Below are 17,785 nucleotides of genomic sequence, written 5' to 3' on the forward strand. Positions count from 1 at the left end.
CTAACTGGCTGAATCCGGTCGGCCCCCAGAACCACGACACACAATCGTGAACTGGGGTTTTACAGGACTCGTTTGTGGTTTGTCGCGCGGCAGCTACAGCCGAGCACCAGAAGCCCCCGTTGGCTCCCGCCTCGTAGGATGGCCGAGCCCCGCTGCGTGCTGAGAGCTCAGTCCTACAGTTTCGATGCAAACCCACGTCATGTGCGAGCCCTTCTCCCGAAATGTCTATGGTGGCCGCGCCGTGGCTGGTGCACACGCGACGCCCCATCGCCCCCGTCCGACGCTAGAGGGGAGCAAATCCCCGAAACTCCCCCCGGGGGGAACCTGGGCAGACTCCCTCCACGGGCCACTCGAGTCTTCGTTTTTGAAGAGAGTCTCTTGCAAACAGCTTCTCGTCGGCTCTTACTCACTGTATTCAGTGCAACACACCCCGCATATTTACCTAGACAGCTGGATGTGGTTGGGGTCGACCCCTCCCTTTGCCTTGCTTGCCTTTCAATCTCTATGTTGTTTCTTTCCTCCCCCCTTTTGAGTTAATCCACTATTTTTTAGCATTGTATTTCATCACCTCTATTGGATTTTTAGTTATACTTTTTTATTATTTTTTTAGGACTTGCCCTAGAGATTACAACATGCGTCCTTAACTAGTTACGGTCTAGCTTGGGTTAAGGCGATGTAAGAACACTGAACAATATACTCCTACGCACCTCCTTCCTGTCACCCGTGTTCCTGCGGCCGTGCATTTTACTTCTATATTAACAATCCCACAATTCAGCGTACTTTTGTTTCAAACAGGCAAATATCTTTTAAAGCATTTAAGAACTGAGGGGGAAAGCCCTTGTGTTTACCCACAGATTCGCCACTCTGGGCGCTCTCGACGGCTGCTTGGGCCAGGTTTCCATCAGCTGTATCATCTTCCTTTAGCCTGAAGAATTTCTTTTGACATCTCTTCTAGGAATGGACGATCTTACCTTTAGTTTACCTTAAAACATCTTGATTTTGCCTTCATTTTCTGAAGGCTATTCTTGGACGTACAATTTTAGATGGACAGATTTTTCTTCTTTTAAAAAAGATCTCATTTCACAAGAGGGAGCAATAGCACACACACAGGGGGAGCGGCAGGCAGAGGGAGAGGGAGCAGCAGACTCCACTGAGCAGGGAGCCCGACACGGGACTCGAGCCTCAGGCCACAGGATCCCAACCTGAGCCTGAAAGCAGCCGCTTAACCCTCTGACCCACCCAGGCGCCCGACTGTTTCTGTCCTAATGACTGTGTCTTCTCCTGGGAGGGGAGCACATCTCCTTGTGTTTCCACGTGTCTAGTGGTTTTTTATTTCATGCTGGACACTGTAAGGGCTCTATTGTCGAGAGTGTGGCTGACGTCTTCCTTTAGAGGAAGGTTGGGTTTCCTTCTGACGGGCAGTTAATTTACTGGTGGCTCAGCTTGTTCTATCAAGATTCGAATGAGGCTTCTTAGGGTGAGTCTACAGGAGGCCTTACCGCCCTATCCCCAACGTGAGGTCTTCCAGAGCGCCTGGCAAGTTCAGTGACGCGTCCCTGACTCTCGTTGGCCAACTCTAGGTTCCACCATCTGTCTTCAGCTTAGAGACCACACCTCCGTGCCTGTGAGCACACATGCTCTGTCCAGAAACCCCCCCTCTCACCACGTCATATCCTGTAAATGCCAGCTGCCTCAGCAGCCCCCAGCATGGGACCCTGTTTTATCCCAGGATGTCTTCCATCTGGTGTTTGAACAGCCCTCCAACCCCACACGGCAGAAGGTAAGAGTGAAATGTGAAGCCCACCTTTGAAGACCCCTTCTTGCAAAAATTTCTGCTCTGGACCGTCTGTTGTCCAACGCCTGAAAATGATTGTTTCATGTGTTTTGTTAATCTTTACAGTTTTTTTCCCACAGGACAAGAGTGTAATATCCATTACTGTATCATGGGCAGAAATGGTAGAAAGGGGGACATTCGAATTTATATAAAGACCCAACACTGATGATTATGTTAAATAATAAAATAATAATGGTGAACCAAGTAGAAATGTCCCAGATGCTCTTAGACTACTTCCTTTCAATCTACTTTGTGCTGTTTTAGGGACCCACATGAAATTTCTTATTAACGTATATTCCTTTACGTTGATACTGTAAACATGAAAGTTATTCTGGTAATTAAATACTCAGAGGTGAAAAATACTAATTGATTAGCAACTGTCCTATTTTTCACCAAGAACTAAAATTTATTTCTACTATTGAATGTGAAGTGCTATTATAAACTTGCTCTGTGACCAATTCCGTACTAGAGTTCTTACATATAACCTGCAAAATGGAAAAATTAGCACAAAAATTTGAAATGTGTATAGTTTTTTTAAAAAAAGAATCATCTGCGGTGCATGCCATGTGGCTGAGTGTGATTACGTATCCTGCTTGACCAGGCACAGGGTCCAGTGCTCTGAGCGACCGGCAAGATCACCGCAAAGTGTGGCGTCGCTTACAGAACCAAGGACCACTCGTGTCGGTCTCTCCCGCCGCCGAGCACTGAGCAGCATGCCTGGACACAGCTAGCACCCGAGGGTGGGGGATGAACCGTCAGAGCCACAGTCAAACCCGGGCGAGACGGCAACCCACGGGGTGCAGTGACGCTGGTTACCACCAGAGGACGGTGATGTTCTACAAATGAGTCCAAAAGTCAAAGTGGAAATTAAATTTTTACAGTACCTCTATTTCCCTGTTACTGTATGTAATATAAAATGTAAATGTAAAAATATTTGTATTTTTATAAGATTCGTCATTTTATTTTTATTTTTTAAAAATTTTTATTTATTTATGATAGTCATACACAGAGAGAGAGAGAGAGAGAGGCAGAGACACAGGCAGAGGGAGAAGCAGGCTCCATGCACCGGGAGCCCGACGTGGGATTCGATCCTGGGTCTCCAGGATCGTGCCCTGGGCCAAAGGCAGGCGCTAAACTGCTGCGCCACCCAGGGATCCCAAGATTTGTCATTTTAAAGTGAAAGTAAATTTAAGAGACTCTGACGAAGAATGGCAAAGCCAGGGCACCTGTGCTGCATTCCCTGGCCGCGCCCTCCTGACCAGCCCTCAACCAGCAACAGAGTCAGCCTCAGCCCAACGACAGGACTAACGCAGCGGTGCTCACGGACCGACCCCTTGTAGGACAATGTCTTTGCGGTGTTGGATTTTTATCGCAACGGAACCTGCACATGGTTAGGAGTAACTACCTCCTACCCACCCCCACGCTGTTCCCCCGAGGAAGTGACCCCTAAATCCACAGCTGTCCTCCAAGAGGCACGCGCTTGCCTCTAGAGCCCTGGCGTCGAACTTGACTTCCCATCGGACCACCTCACACCTTACCTACGGAGCTCTCACAGCGACCCACGGAGCTTAATCACTCAGACCCTCCTTTGCCCTCTTCCCAGCCTGTGGCACAGCTGATGGCGGCATGTGCCTCAGAACATCACACTAGGGATCCCTGGGTGGCTCAGCGGTTTAGCGCCTGCCTTTGGCCCAGAGCGCCATCCTGGAGACCTGGGATCGAGTCCTGCGTCAGGCTCCCGGCATGGAGCCTGCTTCTCCCTCCTCCTGTGTCTCTCTCTCTATGTCTATCATAAATAAATAAATAAATAAATAAATAAATAAATAAATAAATAAATAAATAAATAAAATAAATCTTAAAAAAGAAAAAAGAACATCACACTAGCTTCCAATCTGGTGGACCCGCAGCGGGTGACACCATGGGTCACCTCCTTGGGCGAGGACGTTATCACGGCAACACCCCTCCCCCCCGAAGTGTGTCGTCTGTGCTTTCACTGTGGCACCGTCAAAGTCGGTAACACTGATCTTCTGTTAAATAGTCACAAAATGTTGATCCTAAACTAAAATGTCAGCAAACACCGTGATAACGCAAGTGGCTTTCACCGGGAAGTCCAGCTGCGTATTACTCCGGGGTCTCCTGGAGCTTCCGGTTGGCTTTTTGTCCACTGTGTTATTTTCCTTCCTCACAACACCCGGGGTCCTCTGGCTTCCCTGCCCTCACTCCCCAGGGCATCCTCCATCCTGCCCCAGTTTACACGGTGGCTCTCGCAGCGAGCAGCACAGCTTGACAACTTTCTGGGTTGGATCTATTATTTCCAACATCCCACATTCTTCTCTTTTTTTGGTTTATTCCCTTGTTTTTCTGGAGCATATCCTTCAACGAGCTTTCTAAAAACAGGTGTGTGGGACATATATGTTCTAGGTCTGTGTCCATCTAAAAATGGCTCTCCGTACCCATAGATTTGACAATAAGTGTGGGTGAGCTAGAATTTCCACTTAGGAAGCTCCATTCTTCCTCTACCTTCCAGGGATGGGTTCAGACGACTTGAATTTCTGTCTCCTGCGGCCTCGCAGGTCCCTCTGTGGGGACTCTGTGGGGTGGCCTGCACCCGAGGGTCTCCTCGCTCTCTCTGCGGCTCCGTGGTGGCGGGGCTGCTCACGGGACGGGCTTCCTCTGCGTCACCCCTCACTCAGACTTCGCTCTCAAGACCATTCCCTGCTCCTTCTGGAGTCTGAAAGTTAGACGTCCCGCGTGTCTTCTGGCTTCTGTCCCGTTTTCTGTACATCTGTCCTTTTCATCGACTTCCTGCGAGACTTCCCCACACTTCATCTGCACTGAATTTCTGCTCAGGAGATCCTCCGTCCTTCGTTATTCATTTTCCACAACAACGCAGTGCTGTGCTTCTTCAATGCTGCATTTTTCGTATGTTTGAGAGGTTTCTCTTAACGTTCTCCTCCGATTGCTGTGCAATCTGCGCCGCAGACTGATTTCCCTACTTAAGAGTGTGGCTGAGGTGCTGCTGGGGAGCTCTTCATACGTGGCTTCGGCCCATCTGCTGACGGGCATAGCTTCACGCTGGTTGGTGGGCAGCCGGGGTCGGGCGAGGGACCCCCGATGCCTACCTGGGGCCAAATGTCCCGGCAGGTGGCCAGGTGCACGTCCCACCTCGGTGCATGGCTGTCTGCGTGGGCCAAGGCCAGCAGCAGCAGTCTCCTCGCAGCCCTCGGGCTGGGTGGCCCGGGACCACCCCTCGGTGCCCACCCACTGCATGGTAAGCCTGGGGTGGGAAGTCGAAAAGTAGGAGATTTTCCTTTTGGAAGCAAAGTAACTCTTATTACAGATTGTTGAGAAAAAATAATGTCTGGCCTCCAAGCGCCGTCAAATATACCACCACCACCACCAGTGCACGCTGTTTGGAGGAAGGGTCCCTCCCGACAGCAAGGCCCCCGGTGCTGTGGTGAGAAATGACAGGCCCCGTGGCGGCTGGCTCTGCTTCCCCAGAGAGCCTTCCTGACGTCCCACGGCTCCCGCCTCACCTCGGGGGGCCCGGGCACCTGGGGCGAGGCTGGCGGGCACAGGTGCCACATGCTCAGCTCCTCGGGGGCTTAGCCGACCGTGTGCTCACAGACTTGCGGGCTCCTGCCGCCTTCCAGCGGCCTCACGCTCCGCCCGCTGACCTCTCCTCCCCTCCGTGGGGCAAGCTCCGCAGCTCCACCTCATCCCAACACGCGTCCACGACGGGGGCGTTCTGGAAATCTCTGCCTCTGCTTCAGCGACGCCTGGGCCTCCTGGGTGCTGCCCTGAGCCCCGGGCTCCCTCGGGCGCTGCCCTGTCCTGACGGGTCATGCAGCCCAGCGTCCTGGGCGCCCGCCCCGACTTGCCCTGCAGGGCCACACCTCACCTGCCCGCCACCCACCGTGTTGAGCCGGGACCACAGCCCCCCAGCAGGACTTTACGGCCCCGTGTCCACCCCCTCCGCCCCCAGGGCGAGCTTCCTGCGCCCCGTCTGAGGCGGGAGGGCAGCTGGTGCTCTCAGAGCCCGAGCGGCCACCGTGATGGCTGATTCCCGGGAAGTTATGTAAAGTAACCAAACACGGGGGACCCCTGTTCAGTTCGGATGGTTTCCCAGTACTTTGCAGGAACGGACGTCGTTCCTCGGGCCGCGTCCTCAGAGCCCCTCTGTGGAGGGGCCTCTCCTGCCGCCTGTGCCCCCGCCCGGGGCTCCCGTCTCAGGGACGCGCACTCACAGGGGCCACGGCTGACGTCTCCGGCAGTTTCCAGCACGCTCCTGCCGACAGAGCGGGGGCCCCAGTCACGTCCGAGAGGCAGCCTCCAGTGGTCTCTGGGGGTGTGGGCTTGTTGCCCAGAGCGGGGTGGCCTCAGGCCAGCGACTCGACCTCTACTTGCCTCAGTTTCTCCCATCAACGTGGGAGCCGTCGTGCCCACCAGAGAGCTGCTCCAAGGTGTGAGGCAGCCCGAGAACCCCCGGCCACACGGTGCCCCCGCCAGCCCCTGAGCTGAGGCCCTGGCCACGCGCCGGTCAGCGGTGGGAGGACATCTCGGGTGCCTCCATTCGCCGGCCCCCAAATACACATCGGATGTGTCTGATGCAGGCCGTGGAGCTGCGGCTGAGATACGGCGGACGGATCCCATCCCCAGGGGTTCAGAGTAGGAGACGGAGCACCCCTCAACCACCAAGCGCGCTGCTGCAGGGGCGGCCAGGGCTGGGGACACAGGGTGGCGGGCACGCCTGCGATCTGCCCTCGGACAAGCAGACCGGCTGTTCGGCCACCAAGATCGTCTTCAGACTCTTCAGTTGGTGATTTTGCCATTTTCAGTAAATAACCCCAGAAGAACGTCCGGGACAGCTGTCTTCACCTCGGACGCAGTCACAGCAGCGACAGACGGGAGAGGTTGGGCTCGGGCGTTCCCGGGCGTGGGGCCGGGGGCCGGAGCAGGTCCTGGAGCCCTGGCCACCATGGCCCCGAGCGGGCGCGGGGGTGCTCCCGTCGCTGACAGTCCTCCCAGGGACTTCCAGACTCACCGGACACGTTCATGGCTACTTCAGTCGAAGCTCTGGGTGCCTCGGGCACAGCACACGTGGCTCCGGGCGCCCCCCGGCCTCTGCCCATCACGGGCAGCTCGGTGACCCGGGGAGGCTGCGGGGGGCTGGTGCGCACATGACCTCGGCCTGCCTGCCCCTCCGTCCACACGCAGCTGCCGCCCGTGTGCCCCTCGACCTGCGGGGAGTCAGTCCGCGTCGTATGGACACCGGGCGTCAGGTGCTACTTACGGGCTACACATCCGCAGGTACCGGATGCCCATCTGGACGGCCTTCTGTGAGCACAGCATGGTGACCTCGTAGTCATGGGCCACGTGGGCAAAGTGGGTCAGTCGCATCAGGGTCTGCAGCTCCACCAGGGGGTCCGACCAGGTGCACTCAGAAGCCATCTTCACCAACTTCCAGGGTTGGGGGGGGTCTTAGTGCAGCCGCGTGAGCCCCACGGGCTGCCCTTGCCCTGCACTGAGCTCCCGTGGGGAAGGGACCTCGGGGGCCCTGCAGGGACGGCGCCGACTCCGAGGTGAGGACGGGGTCACTGCATGGGGCGCTGAGTCCCTCCTCCCCCCGTAGGGGAGGCCCCCGACCCCAGCTCCATGTCCAAGGAGCAGCCTCGGGGCGGGGACTCCTACCTGGGCCAAGGGGGGCACGGTGAAGTCCATGAGGCCCAGCCCGTTGCAGGAGTACATCTCCAGGGCGACGAGGACCCGTGTCACTGAGTTCACGTCCTCGTTGGGATTCTGGGGGAGGAAGCAGCAGCGTCCATCAGCCCAAGGACGCCAGACACCGGGACCGTGGCCCCAGGACACGTGGCCCCTGCCACTGCTGTGCCCGTTTCTCTCCAAGATCCCTTTCCAGGCTGTGACAGGTGGTGGCTGGGCTGGCCGGTGGGGCGGGGCCTGCCCTCCTGCGGCCCAGGTGCCCTCTGACTGCCCACCAACTCAGAGCCCACGTCTGGGGGAGCAGAGGCCGTGGGCCCCCTGTCCCTCTCCTCCCCGGGCCCCTGTTCGCCCGCCCAGCCTCACCCCCACAGCCTGGTTCCCTCCAGCCTGGGTTCCGCACCAGGTAAGGCCAGAGGACTCAGGAGAGGACGCTGTGGCCGGGGCAGGGACCTCAGCGGGCACAGACCTTCCTGGAGGGCAAGCGCTCCTCAGCGGGAGGAGGGGGTCTCCCCGCCACGCACTCTCATGCACGTCGGCGAGGCCGCATGGTGCCCACCCCGCTGCCCCTTCAGGTGGGAAACAGAGGAAGATTCCGGCCAGAGGCGCCTGCCCACAGGTCCTGGCACGTGGGGACAAGCCTCCCCAAGCCCACGGGCACCCCTGGACGCTGGCTAGCACCCCAGGGTGCCGGCACCTGCTCATCGATGCCCAGTCGTGGCCCGATCTGCTGCTGCAGCAGCTGCTTGGCCTTCACCCAGGTGGCGATGAGCTGCTGCCGGGTGCTGGTGGGCACCACCTCCTCGGGCACAGTCCCGTCGGTCAGGCCCAGGGCAAACTCACAGACCTAGAACAGACAGCTCCTCGCTCATAGGACCTGAATTTCGAACAGGGAAATCTGAGCTAAAGCCCCCATTATTAAAAATAAGTGGACGCGGCTCCCGGTCAGACCGCAGCAGTGGTTCAAGTGGGCACCGGCCCTGAAGCTGGGCGGCCTGACCCGCACATACCCTGGGGGAGCCCGAGCCCCGGGGCCCTGAGCCTCCCCGAGAACGTCCAGGTCTCTGCGGCGGCCTTAATTTTAGAGAAATCCATGTTTTCCGCCCCTCTGTGCCGTGCACCCTGCTTCCTGGCCGTGGCCAGCCCCCCTCCCGACCGCCCGGCCCTCTGTCACCTGCCCGCACTGAGCGGGGTCCCGCGGCCTCACGTGCAGCGGGGGCCGTACCTCTACAGCAGTTCTGACTTCAGAGCTGGCTCCCGAGTCCAGGGGTATATGAAACAGGTTTGGGCGCACGGGTCTTTTAGATTTTTCTGGCACTTGGGTGGGAATCCAGGTGATAATCAAGCCCCGAGCCAAAGCATTGCACAGCATCACCAGCATGGTGGGGTCTCTGAAAGCAAGCACCAGCGGGTGAGAGCACAGTCGCACGCACACCGGTTCACGGTTCTCAGGCCTTCCGGGGGGCGCTGGCTGTGACGAGGTCCACACTGGTGACGCCTCGGTCCCCCGCCGCCGCCGGCCTTCACACCGAGAGGGCGCCCCATGCCAGGTGGGCAGGCTCCCCGGGCGCCGTGGGGTGCTGCACAGAGAGAACCTGGCCTCCTCGGCCGCTGCGAGGCGTCTGTGCACCCGGCCCCGGTCACAGCCCAGGCATGCCCAACGGTCAGTTAAATTTGTCAAAAATGGTCTCCACGTGTCAAGAATCAGGGACACAAAGTCTGATCCCCATCCACGTGGCAACTGGCAGGACAAAAGGGAGAGGCTGGTATCCAGGGGGTCCCGGCGGGCGCCCGAGTCAGAGCTCTGGGCTGTCCGTGGGGCCTGCTGAGCTCTTCTGGATCTTGTGGCCCATTTTTGTTATTTGTCACAAAAATCCACAAAAGCACTGCTGCGCCCTGACCCACCACGGCGTCTCTGCCTCAGTACCTGATGCAAAAACCTAAAATCTTATCATTCAGGGGATGCCTAGGGGGGGCTCAGCAGTTGAGCACCTGCCTTCAGCTCAGGGCGGGACCCCGAGGTCCCGGGATCGAGTCCTGCATCGGGCTCCCCGCAGGGAGTCTGCTTCTCCCTCTGCCTGGGTCTCTGCCTCTCTCTCTCGTGAATAAATAAATTATTTTTTAAAAATAAAATCTTGGGATCCCTGGGTGGCGCAGCGGTTTGGCGCCTGCCTTTGGCCCAGGGCGCAATCCTGGAGACCTGGGATCGAATCCCACGTCGGGCTCCCGGTGCATGGAGCCTGCTTCTCCCTCTGCCTGTGTCTCTGCCCCTCTCTCTCTCTCTCTGTGACTATCATAAATAAAAATAAATAAATAAATAAATAAAAATAAAAATAAATAAAAAATAAAAATAAATAAAAATAAAATCTTATCATTCAGACTAAAACCCAAACCAACAACAACAAAAAGGAGAGCTCTAAAACGTCATCCTCGTCAGGGAAGCTTCGGCCGACCGGATGTTTCCAAGGTCTGCCTCAGCTCACGAGAGCGTTGTCTCTCACAGACTCACACCCACCGGATAAGAAATCACAGATGAAGCGTCTCAACCCCACGCGGAACCCGAGTGAGGTTCGTATAGAGGGTCCTGTCCCCTCCCATTTCCCAAGTCTCAGCAAACTTTCCTCAAAATCCTTCTGTCTGGAACAGTGAGGTTGGCGGGATCCACGCAGGGCCGCTGCGGGGCAGGGGCGGGGCTGTGTGCGGGAGGGTGAGCACCGCTGGGGGTGCAGGGCAGCAAAGAGCCGGGGACGGCCTGAGCAGCCCCCCACGTCCCCGCCACCGCCAGACACCGGCCAACGGCAGTCCCAGCCCTCCCCGCAGGGAGCGGTCTCGGGGCAGCGGATGGAGCCTCCGTGGGGCTGGGCGCACCTACCCGCTGTGGCCCGTGGCCTTGACGATGCTCAGGAGGTGGTCCAAGGTGTTCACGAGCTCCTTCTGCCTCCCGGCCACGATGAGGTGGTGGTTGTGGTTCAGGACGTAGACCACCGCATTCTGCACGATCCAGCTCTCCTGGATCTCTCGTCCGATCTCGGCGGACCGCAGCCAGCAGCTCATGGCGCTCTGCGACAGTCCCTCGATCCAGGTCCTGCGGAGCAACGCCCCCTCAGGCTTCCCCTGAAGGGACGCCCCCCCCAAACGGGCATCAAAGGCACGAACGTGACCTCTGCCAGCGGCCTGCGGCGTCTGGGGCCAGGAAGAGGCCCCTGCACGGGGCTGTCCCTGCGACCGCGGCTGCCTCCTGGCCCCGCGGCAGGTCCCGTGAGGAGCCGTCCTCGGAGCACACAGAGCGCGCCCCCCGCACACGCCCGCCACTAACACCACCTCCTCGTCTCCCATTTGCACTAATAACAGACCCACCGGAAGGAGGCAGTTCGAAGTCTAAAACACACCAGACACATCTGTGCTTCCAGGCACACGGCGCCAACCGCGGCCCTGGGCTGCGCACAGCCACCCTGAGCCTGCACCCTGCTGCCCCCACCGCTGCGGGGTCGCCCGGGCCCCGGCAGGCCACCTACTGGTACGTGATCCACTGCGTGTTGTCCTCCGGGGACTCGAGTGTGTAGCCAGCCGAGTGCTGGCTCAGGTCCTCGGGGGGCTGCGGACGGTCATTTAGCTCCACACCTTCCGACCGCAGCAGGTGCACGGTGGCCTGGGAAGGAAGGGCGCGGCAGGAGCGGTCGCAGGAGAGGGCCCGGGCGCCAGGCGGGAGGTGGCGGGCCCCGGGAGGAAGCCACGGTCTCCCCAGCCTCGAGCATCCTCCCCCCCGCCCCCTGCTCGCGTCTCACCCATAAAGGCTGTGTCTCGGGGAGAGAAGGCCCTGCCAGGAGCACCAGCCTGGTCGGCCCCTGGCTCAGACACGCTCACTTCTCGACGGCACCAAGTGCCTGGCCAGCGCCACCCCCGCCCCCGGTCACTCCGCCAGTGTGTGGAGACACTGACTGCTCTTGGGCGCGCCGGCGTGGGCGGGCAGGGCTGCTCACAGCGGGGCCCAGGGCCCTGCCGCTCCTGGCTGCCTGCTCCCCAGCACAGGGCTCCGCGCCGTCACCACCGTGTCCCCAGCTCACAGCACCGGGCCCGCCCTCGGGAGGCGCTCGGCAGACCCTGACCGAATCATTCGGGTTTCCCCACTGACCCCAAGAGAAACCATGGGAAGCGGCTCCAGGAACCATGAAGTGACAAACGTCACCACGTATCCCCTCCCTGGGTGCGGGTGCAGGTGCGTGGCTGAGACGGGAGCCTGGGGTCCCCTGGGCTCACTCCGGCGGCAGCCGTGACGCCCGGGAAGGCCCCGGGGGCCGGTCCCTGGAACTCCCAGCCCTCCTCCCTACTACACCTCGCTAAAGGTGCCGTCGAAGCCCACACCGACGCAAACACCCCCACACGCAGCAACGGTCACCTTGTGGTACCTCCAGACTTAGGGCTCGGGATTCAGAAATGACTTCTAAGGAATATGAGATCATCGCGACACATTCGTGAGCCCAGGAAAGCGCCACCCCCCCCCCCCCCCGCACTGCCGTTCCCGGAGACCGTGTCGGGGTGCCCGCTGGGCGCACGCTGCAGACAGGGGCGCACCTCTGCACTGATGAACCCCACCTCCGCGAACTTCCGGAGCAGGCTGGACGACACCTGCTTCTGCAGGGGGACCTCCGACGGGCCCCGGGAGTCCTGGGCAGAGCTGTCTCCGCCCTTCTTCCTCCCTGAGGGAAAGAGCCACGGTGCAGCCTCGGCCAGACATGCTCGGCTTTCCCGGCAAACAAAGCACAGGGGTCCTGGCCCACCCCAGCTGTGGGGTCGTGCTGGTCTTGGAGGTGGGCCTTCTGCCCAGGACGGTGGGCCGGGCCCCGGGGGAGGACGGCTAAGGCGGCCCCAGGTCAGCTGAGGACGTTCCTGACACAGTCGTGGCTTTTCCTCCTGCACTTCTGCACCCGAGAAGCCCTGGCCCTGCCCAGCCTGTAGCAACCTCATGCCCAGAGGCCCCGGCCCCAGCCCCCCCCCGGTGCCCAGTAGCCCCAACACCCCTGTGCCCAGCGGCCCCAGCCCCCCTGCGCCCAGCGGCCCGACAGCCCCATGCCCGGCCGTGGGGCCCCTGCGTGCATCCCCTGTGTCCTCACAGTCCACTAGACCGCGGCCCCTCCAGAGCTGCCCCGAGCCATCCCAGACCTTGTGCCGACGCGGGTAGCTGGCTGCTCCCCGACTCCTGAGGGGCCCGCCTTCAGCCCTGTGCTCCGCCCTCCGCCCCCAGGCTCCCACGCAGCGGCCCATTTCCCTGCTCACGGCAGGTGCCTGCGCTGAGCCCCTGACGACCTCAGGGGACCGGAGGGCCAGCAGACACGGCGAGAGCAGCCGCTGCACGGAGGGCCCAATGGGCCCCACTGAGCTGGGCTCGGGCACAGGCGCCCGCCCCCGGCCACCCTGAGCTGACGGCCCCACGGCCCCTCGGCTCCGGTTCCGGGGAGGCCGAAGCCCCGAGCTGCACACGCGCGGCCACGCCCCGTACCTTTCTTCAGCCACATGGGCTTCTTCACCTTGACGTTGTCGTACAGGAGGCAGAAGCGGCTGGCGGCCCGGCAAACATCCCACACTCCCTGCTTCCGCGCCACTTTGGCGAGCTCCGCCCAGATCTGGATCCTGCTCACAGGACAGGGAAGCGCGGACGCGAGGAGTGGGATGAGGCGGGAGCGGCCCAGAGCCCTGCTGCTGCTGCGCAGGGCCACGGTGCTCCCGGGTCGTGGCAGGCACCCGCGCTCCCCCCGCCGTCTGCCCCGCACCCGTCCTGTCCCCGGGTCAGGCGCCACCCACCCACCTCTCCTTGTCGTTCTTGTTCCCCAGACGCCGCAAATGCCCGGCGGCTTTGTCCACGCTGATGATGTGGTGCCGCGCCTTCGCGAACAGGTAGGTGAACCGGCCCCTGATTTTCCCCGTGGAAACTGAGGGTGGAAATGGAAACGCAAGGCTGAGGCTGACGGTGAGGGACCCCAGGCCGGGCGGAGCTGCGTCTCCATGGGGCAGTGTGCCTGGCGGGCCCTGCTCGACGCCCCCCCACCCCATGGCCCGGCCCCTTGGTCTGCCTGGTGCCAGAGGCTCCTGCTGGCGAGGAAAGCACAGACTACGAGAGCCCGGCCGCTCCAGGCACCGGCTGCCCAGCACAGTCGTGCAGGGTGTGCGACACAAGCAGCTCCCCTCAGCCAACATGCCAGCCCCTCCAGGAGCCGGCCCTCAGAGCCCCCGGAAGACCCTCACCATGCGGGGCCACGAGGCCGTCTCCAGCTGGGCTACTGCAGGCGGGCAGCCAGCTTGCTGGTGGGAGCACGTCAGCACTGCCGCCAGAGCCCGACACCAGCTGGGCAACGTGGAAACCCGTGGTGGCACCACCACACCTCAGATGAGCCCGAAGGCCGACGGAGGGCCACGTCCCAGGCCATCCGCCCCCACCGCTAGGGCATGACAGCTGGGGATGCAGAGCCCTGGGGCGGCTGTGGTGGGGCCCCAGCTGGGCACAGACTGGCCGTCCACAAGGACGTGATGCACTCGGCGGATCAGTGTCCCCGGAAAGGTCTGATGGAGCCCTAAGCCCAGAACCTCACGATGCGACCTTACTTGGGTCTCTACTGGGACAATCCAGTTACAGTGAGATCATTAGGGTGGATCCTGATCCATTACGATAGACGTCCTTAAAAGGGGCAACTCTGGACCCAGAGAAACAGGTACAGAGGGAAGATGCTGTGAAGACCCGGAGAAGACCACCGGCTGTAAGCCAAAGGGGCAGGGCCGCGCTCTGCCCGGGCTCAGGGGTTGCTCCCCGCCCCGCCGACACCTCATCTGGGCCCCGGGCCTCCAGACCGTGATGGTCCGTCCTGCGGTGACGGGGTCCCGGGTGACGGCGGCCGCGCGGAGACCCAGACCATACATCAAGGCCTGCACAAGGGCTGCACAGCGGGTGCAGACCTCAGGCGGGGCGCAGCACGGTCCCCACATGTCGGGCGGGGGGTCTGCTTCCCGAGGACGTGAGGCTCGGGGCGGTTCGTGAGCAGAACCTTCTGGGCTCCGGGAGTGAGGGCGCTCTGTACCTTTGGCCTCGTTCTCGCTGTCGAGCACGATCTGGAAGGTGTCGGGGGCTAGCGCCAGGCCCGCGTTCACCAGGAGAGCCCGCTTCTTCCTGACGCTATCCTTCAGGATGGCTTTTTTTGCCTGCAACAGGAAGAGAAGGTATGGAGAGTAGGCTGTTACGCCGTCTGAGGCGACACCGCCCCGGGCTGTCCCACAAAGAGGCCATGACGGCACCTGCTCGATGGCCATGATGGCCTGGTCCTCCGCACGCTCGGGGGACTGGTACTGCATGGTGCACAGGTGCAGCCGGTTGAAGGCCATTGTGAGCTTGTCCTGGTAGAGGCCGAGGCTGTCCAGGAGCATGGCCTTCTGCAAGTGCTGCATGGCCGGCTCCAGCCGGTCCTCGTCCTCGTCGATGTGAGCCATCTCCATGTGCACTTGGCAGCGGAGCAGGACCATGAGGCTGCGGAGGGACAGCGTGCTGCTACACAGGCCCCGGGCGAGACCCTCTTGCCGCCTGGGCTTCCCGGCATCCTCAGCTCCCCCGGTCTGGCCTGGGGGACTCCCAGCGAGGAGGAGCAGGGAGGTCCCTGCAGAGCGGCTAGGACCGGGGCTCCGGGGCTGAGGAGCAGCAGGTCAGCAGACTGGGGACGTGCCAGTGAGACCTGCTGGTGGAGGGCCCAGCGGACACGGAAGCTTGCAATGCTGCCACCGCCATCTCTGTCCATCAGTGCCGTCCCACCCACCGCCCCACAGGCGCTCGCCCCTGCCTGGCGGAGAGAGACCCCACGTCATGGCCACCGTCCTGGGAACCAGCATTAGCAAACCCGACCAATTTGGCCGAATCCAAGTTCTGCAGGACCCGTGAACCAACTGAGCGCAGACGGAGGTGTCCGTGCCTGTGACCTCAGGGACAGGGGAGTGCCTGTGGCTTCACCCGCACCCGTGAGCCGTCCCTGGTTAGTGCCAGGGGAGGTCCACACTTGCCAGGGAACCAGCTCCCACAGACTCTGCCCAGAATGCGCCATGTTTCTGGGACAGGCCCTGCACTGAGTCATGGGCCTGGAGGAGACCCCACCGTGGGAGACCCGCCCAGGGCTGGCGGAGCTGAAGAACCGGCCGAGGCAAGCCAGCAGCACACGCCGTGGGAGGAGAGCCCATGTCAGAAGCAGCCCGGCAGACAGCTCACTCGAGGAGGCAGTGACTCCCGTGAGCAGACCCAGACCTCCCGGAGCAGAGGAACGGAACCAGCCGACAAGGACATAGAAGTGAGAAAATCTCGGGCTTAACTTCTACTTCCAGCCATGGGAAGTGACTCTGCCACACGTAACCACCATCCACCTGAGCCAGATGCACCAGCTTTACCAGCACGGGGCTCTGGGCAGCACGAGGCTGCAGCCCCTGGAGGGTCGGGAGGGGGGAGCCCGTGATTGTGGCCCCCACCGGGGACAGAGCAGGGGCTGCTGAGCCAGGGGGGCGAGACGGGAGCACAGCCTGGGACGGAGACCGCATGGGCAAGAGCCTGCTCATCACCAGACGTAGTTAACTCAACAGCTACTACAACACGAATGAAGAGGGCGGGGGCCAAGCACTCCTGGCGCATCTCCCTACGACGCCCCGCACACCACGGTAACACTAGACGTGCAAGGGAAGAGAAGAATGCGACCCAGCGTCAGGATATGGGAAGGAACAGATGTTGGGTTTACCAGAGAAGTCCTTCAACACGGATGCTGCAACACAAAACGTGTTCACAAACCTGCGGAAGACAACAGTAAGGACAGAACAGGCGTGGACTCTCAGGAGGCCAGGGCCCGGAATCAGAATATGTGGCGTTGGGAAGCCGCTGCTCGGGGCTCACGGCTCACAGCAGGCCGGGGACGGGGAGCCAGCGAGCCCAGAGATCGCCCGCCGGAGCGCAGGTTGCACGAGCAAGACGGTATAGACACGCGCAGAGGCTCGGGACCTGCGGGCAGGACTCAGGGCGTGTGCGCAGCTCGAGTCCCAGGAGGCGGCCGCCCAGCGGAACGGCTCATGAGAGGCCCCGTCCGCGTCTGAGCGTCCCAGCAGACCCGTGGAGGAGTTTCTAAAGGCTCCAGGGAAAACCCCAGTCGGGACTCTGAAAACAGAAGGAGCGGCAGGACCGCAGCCTGCATGGGGACCCCCCGGCATGGGGCGCAGCCTCGCCCGAGCACAGCGGCCTCTTACCCGCATCTGCAGAACAACGTCTAGGAACCCAGAACCCAGTAGCCGGTGGCAACAGGCTTCAAGGATGAGGGTGAGGGAAAGGCCTTTCCAGGTCAACAGGAAGAGTTCATCTCCAGCAGGAAGGTTTGGGGTTGAAATAAAGCAGGTGAGAGAGAACTGGGACGTGTGGGAAGGAAAGAGCCTGCGGGATCAGCAAACGAGGTAGAACTACTGTTTTCCTCTGTGATTTTCTTAAAGACAACAATCAAACCGCTGGCTGCTCAGAGCAGATGACAGCCCTGGAGGGGAGGTGGATCCACGTACGTGGAGGATGCATCTGCCTGGACGTGAAACCCACGAGCACAAGCGCGGGAAGGCGTGGGCGCGGTGAGGGGGGAAGCGGGCAAGGCTCTACCCTGGGGCGTGGGGGAGGCGTGCAGCTGACCCCGCGCACCCCGCCGCCTGACGACCCGTGCTACTGGCCCTCGATCGACACCCCCCTGCCCGCCCCAGGAGGTGCAGCCGAGAAACAAAGAAGCCAGTGGAGGAAATGGAGCAGGATTCTAAAAATTAACCTCAAGGAAGGCAGGGAAGGAGCAGCAGGAAGCAGAAGGGACGAGCAGAAAGAAATGAGGTTGAAGACAAGCGCAACGCGGCGGCGGAGGGGCTGGAGCTCCAGCCACCGCACAGATGGTCCCAGTAGATGAAAGGAGGACGGCGGATGCCCACCAGACGCCCGCGTCAAGCCACGCTCCAGGCTTTAACTTGAAGATGCACGGTGGGGGGCGGAGAGTAAAAGTAGGGAGCGGAGAGGCTGTGCAGCTGCCACACATGGGGCCTCCGGGCGGGGGGGGCAGGAGGCTAAGGGGGCAGACACGACCCCAAACATGCAGGCACGGCGTCTGGAAACACACAGAGCGAGGCTGATTATCCACGGGGCGTGAGAGGCCAGCCTGCTCGAGCCGGAGGCCGTCCCCTCGGGCGCTTGCCGGGATGAGCATG

The 17,785-nt window shown here is 61.0% G+C and overlaps 1 protein-coding gene across 1 annotated transcript in view; it reads right to left on the reverse strand.

Moving 5' to 3' along the window:
- CFAP46 (cilia and flagella associated protein 46) overlaps nucleotides 1-17,785 on the reverse strand; it is a 95,843-nt gene that overhangs the window by 55,095 nt on the left and 22,963 nt on the right. The window contains 11 exon segments of the mRNA XM_038579185.1: nucleotides 7,128-7,294; nucleotides 7,526-7,633; nucleotides 8,250-8,399; nucleotides 8,778-8,943; nucleotides 10,425-10,637; nucleotides 11,068-11,201; nucleotides 12,125-12,249; nucleotides 13,050-13,180; nucleotides 13,356-13,479; nucleotides 14,620-14,740; nucleotides 14,834-15,062. Of these exon segments, the coding sequence (XP_038435113.1) occupies nucleotides 7,128-7,294; nucleotides 7,526-7,633; nucleotides 8,250-8,399; nucleotides 8,778-8,943; nucleotides 10,425-10,637; nucleotides 11,068-11,201; nucleotides 12,125-12,249; nucleotides 13,050-13,180; nucleotides 13,356-13,479; nucleotides 14,620-14,740; nucleotides 14,834-15,062 (1,668 nt within the window).

Source organism: Canis lupus, chromosome 28, assembly GCF_011100685.1.
Source record: "Canis lupus familiaris isolate Mischka breed German Shepherd chromosome 28, alternate assembly UU_Cfam_GSD_1.0, whole genome shotgun sequence".
NCBI lineage: Eukaryota > Metazoa > Chordata > Mammalia > Carnivora > Canidae > Canis > Canis lupus.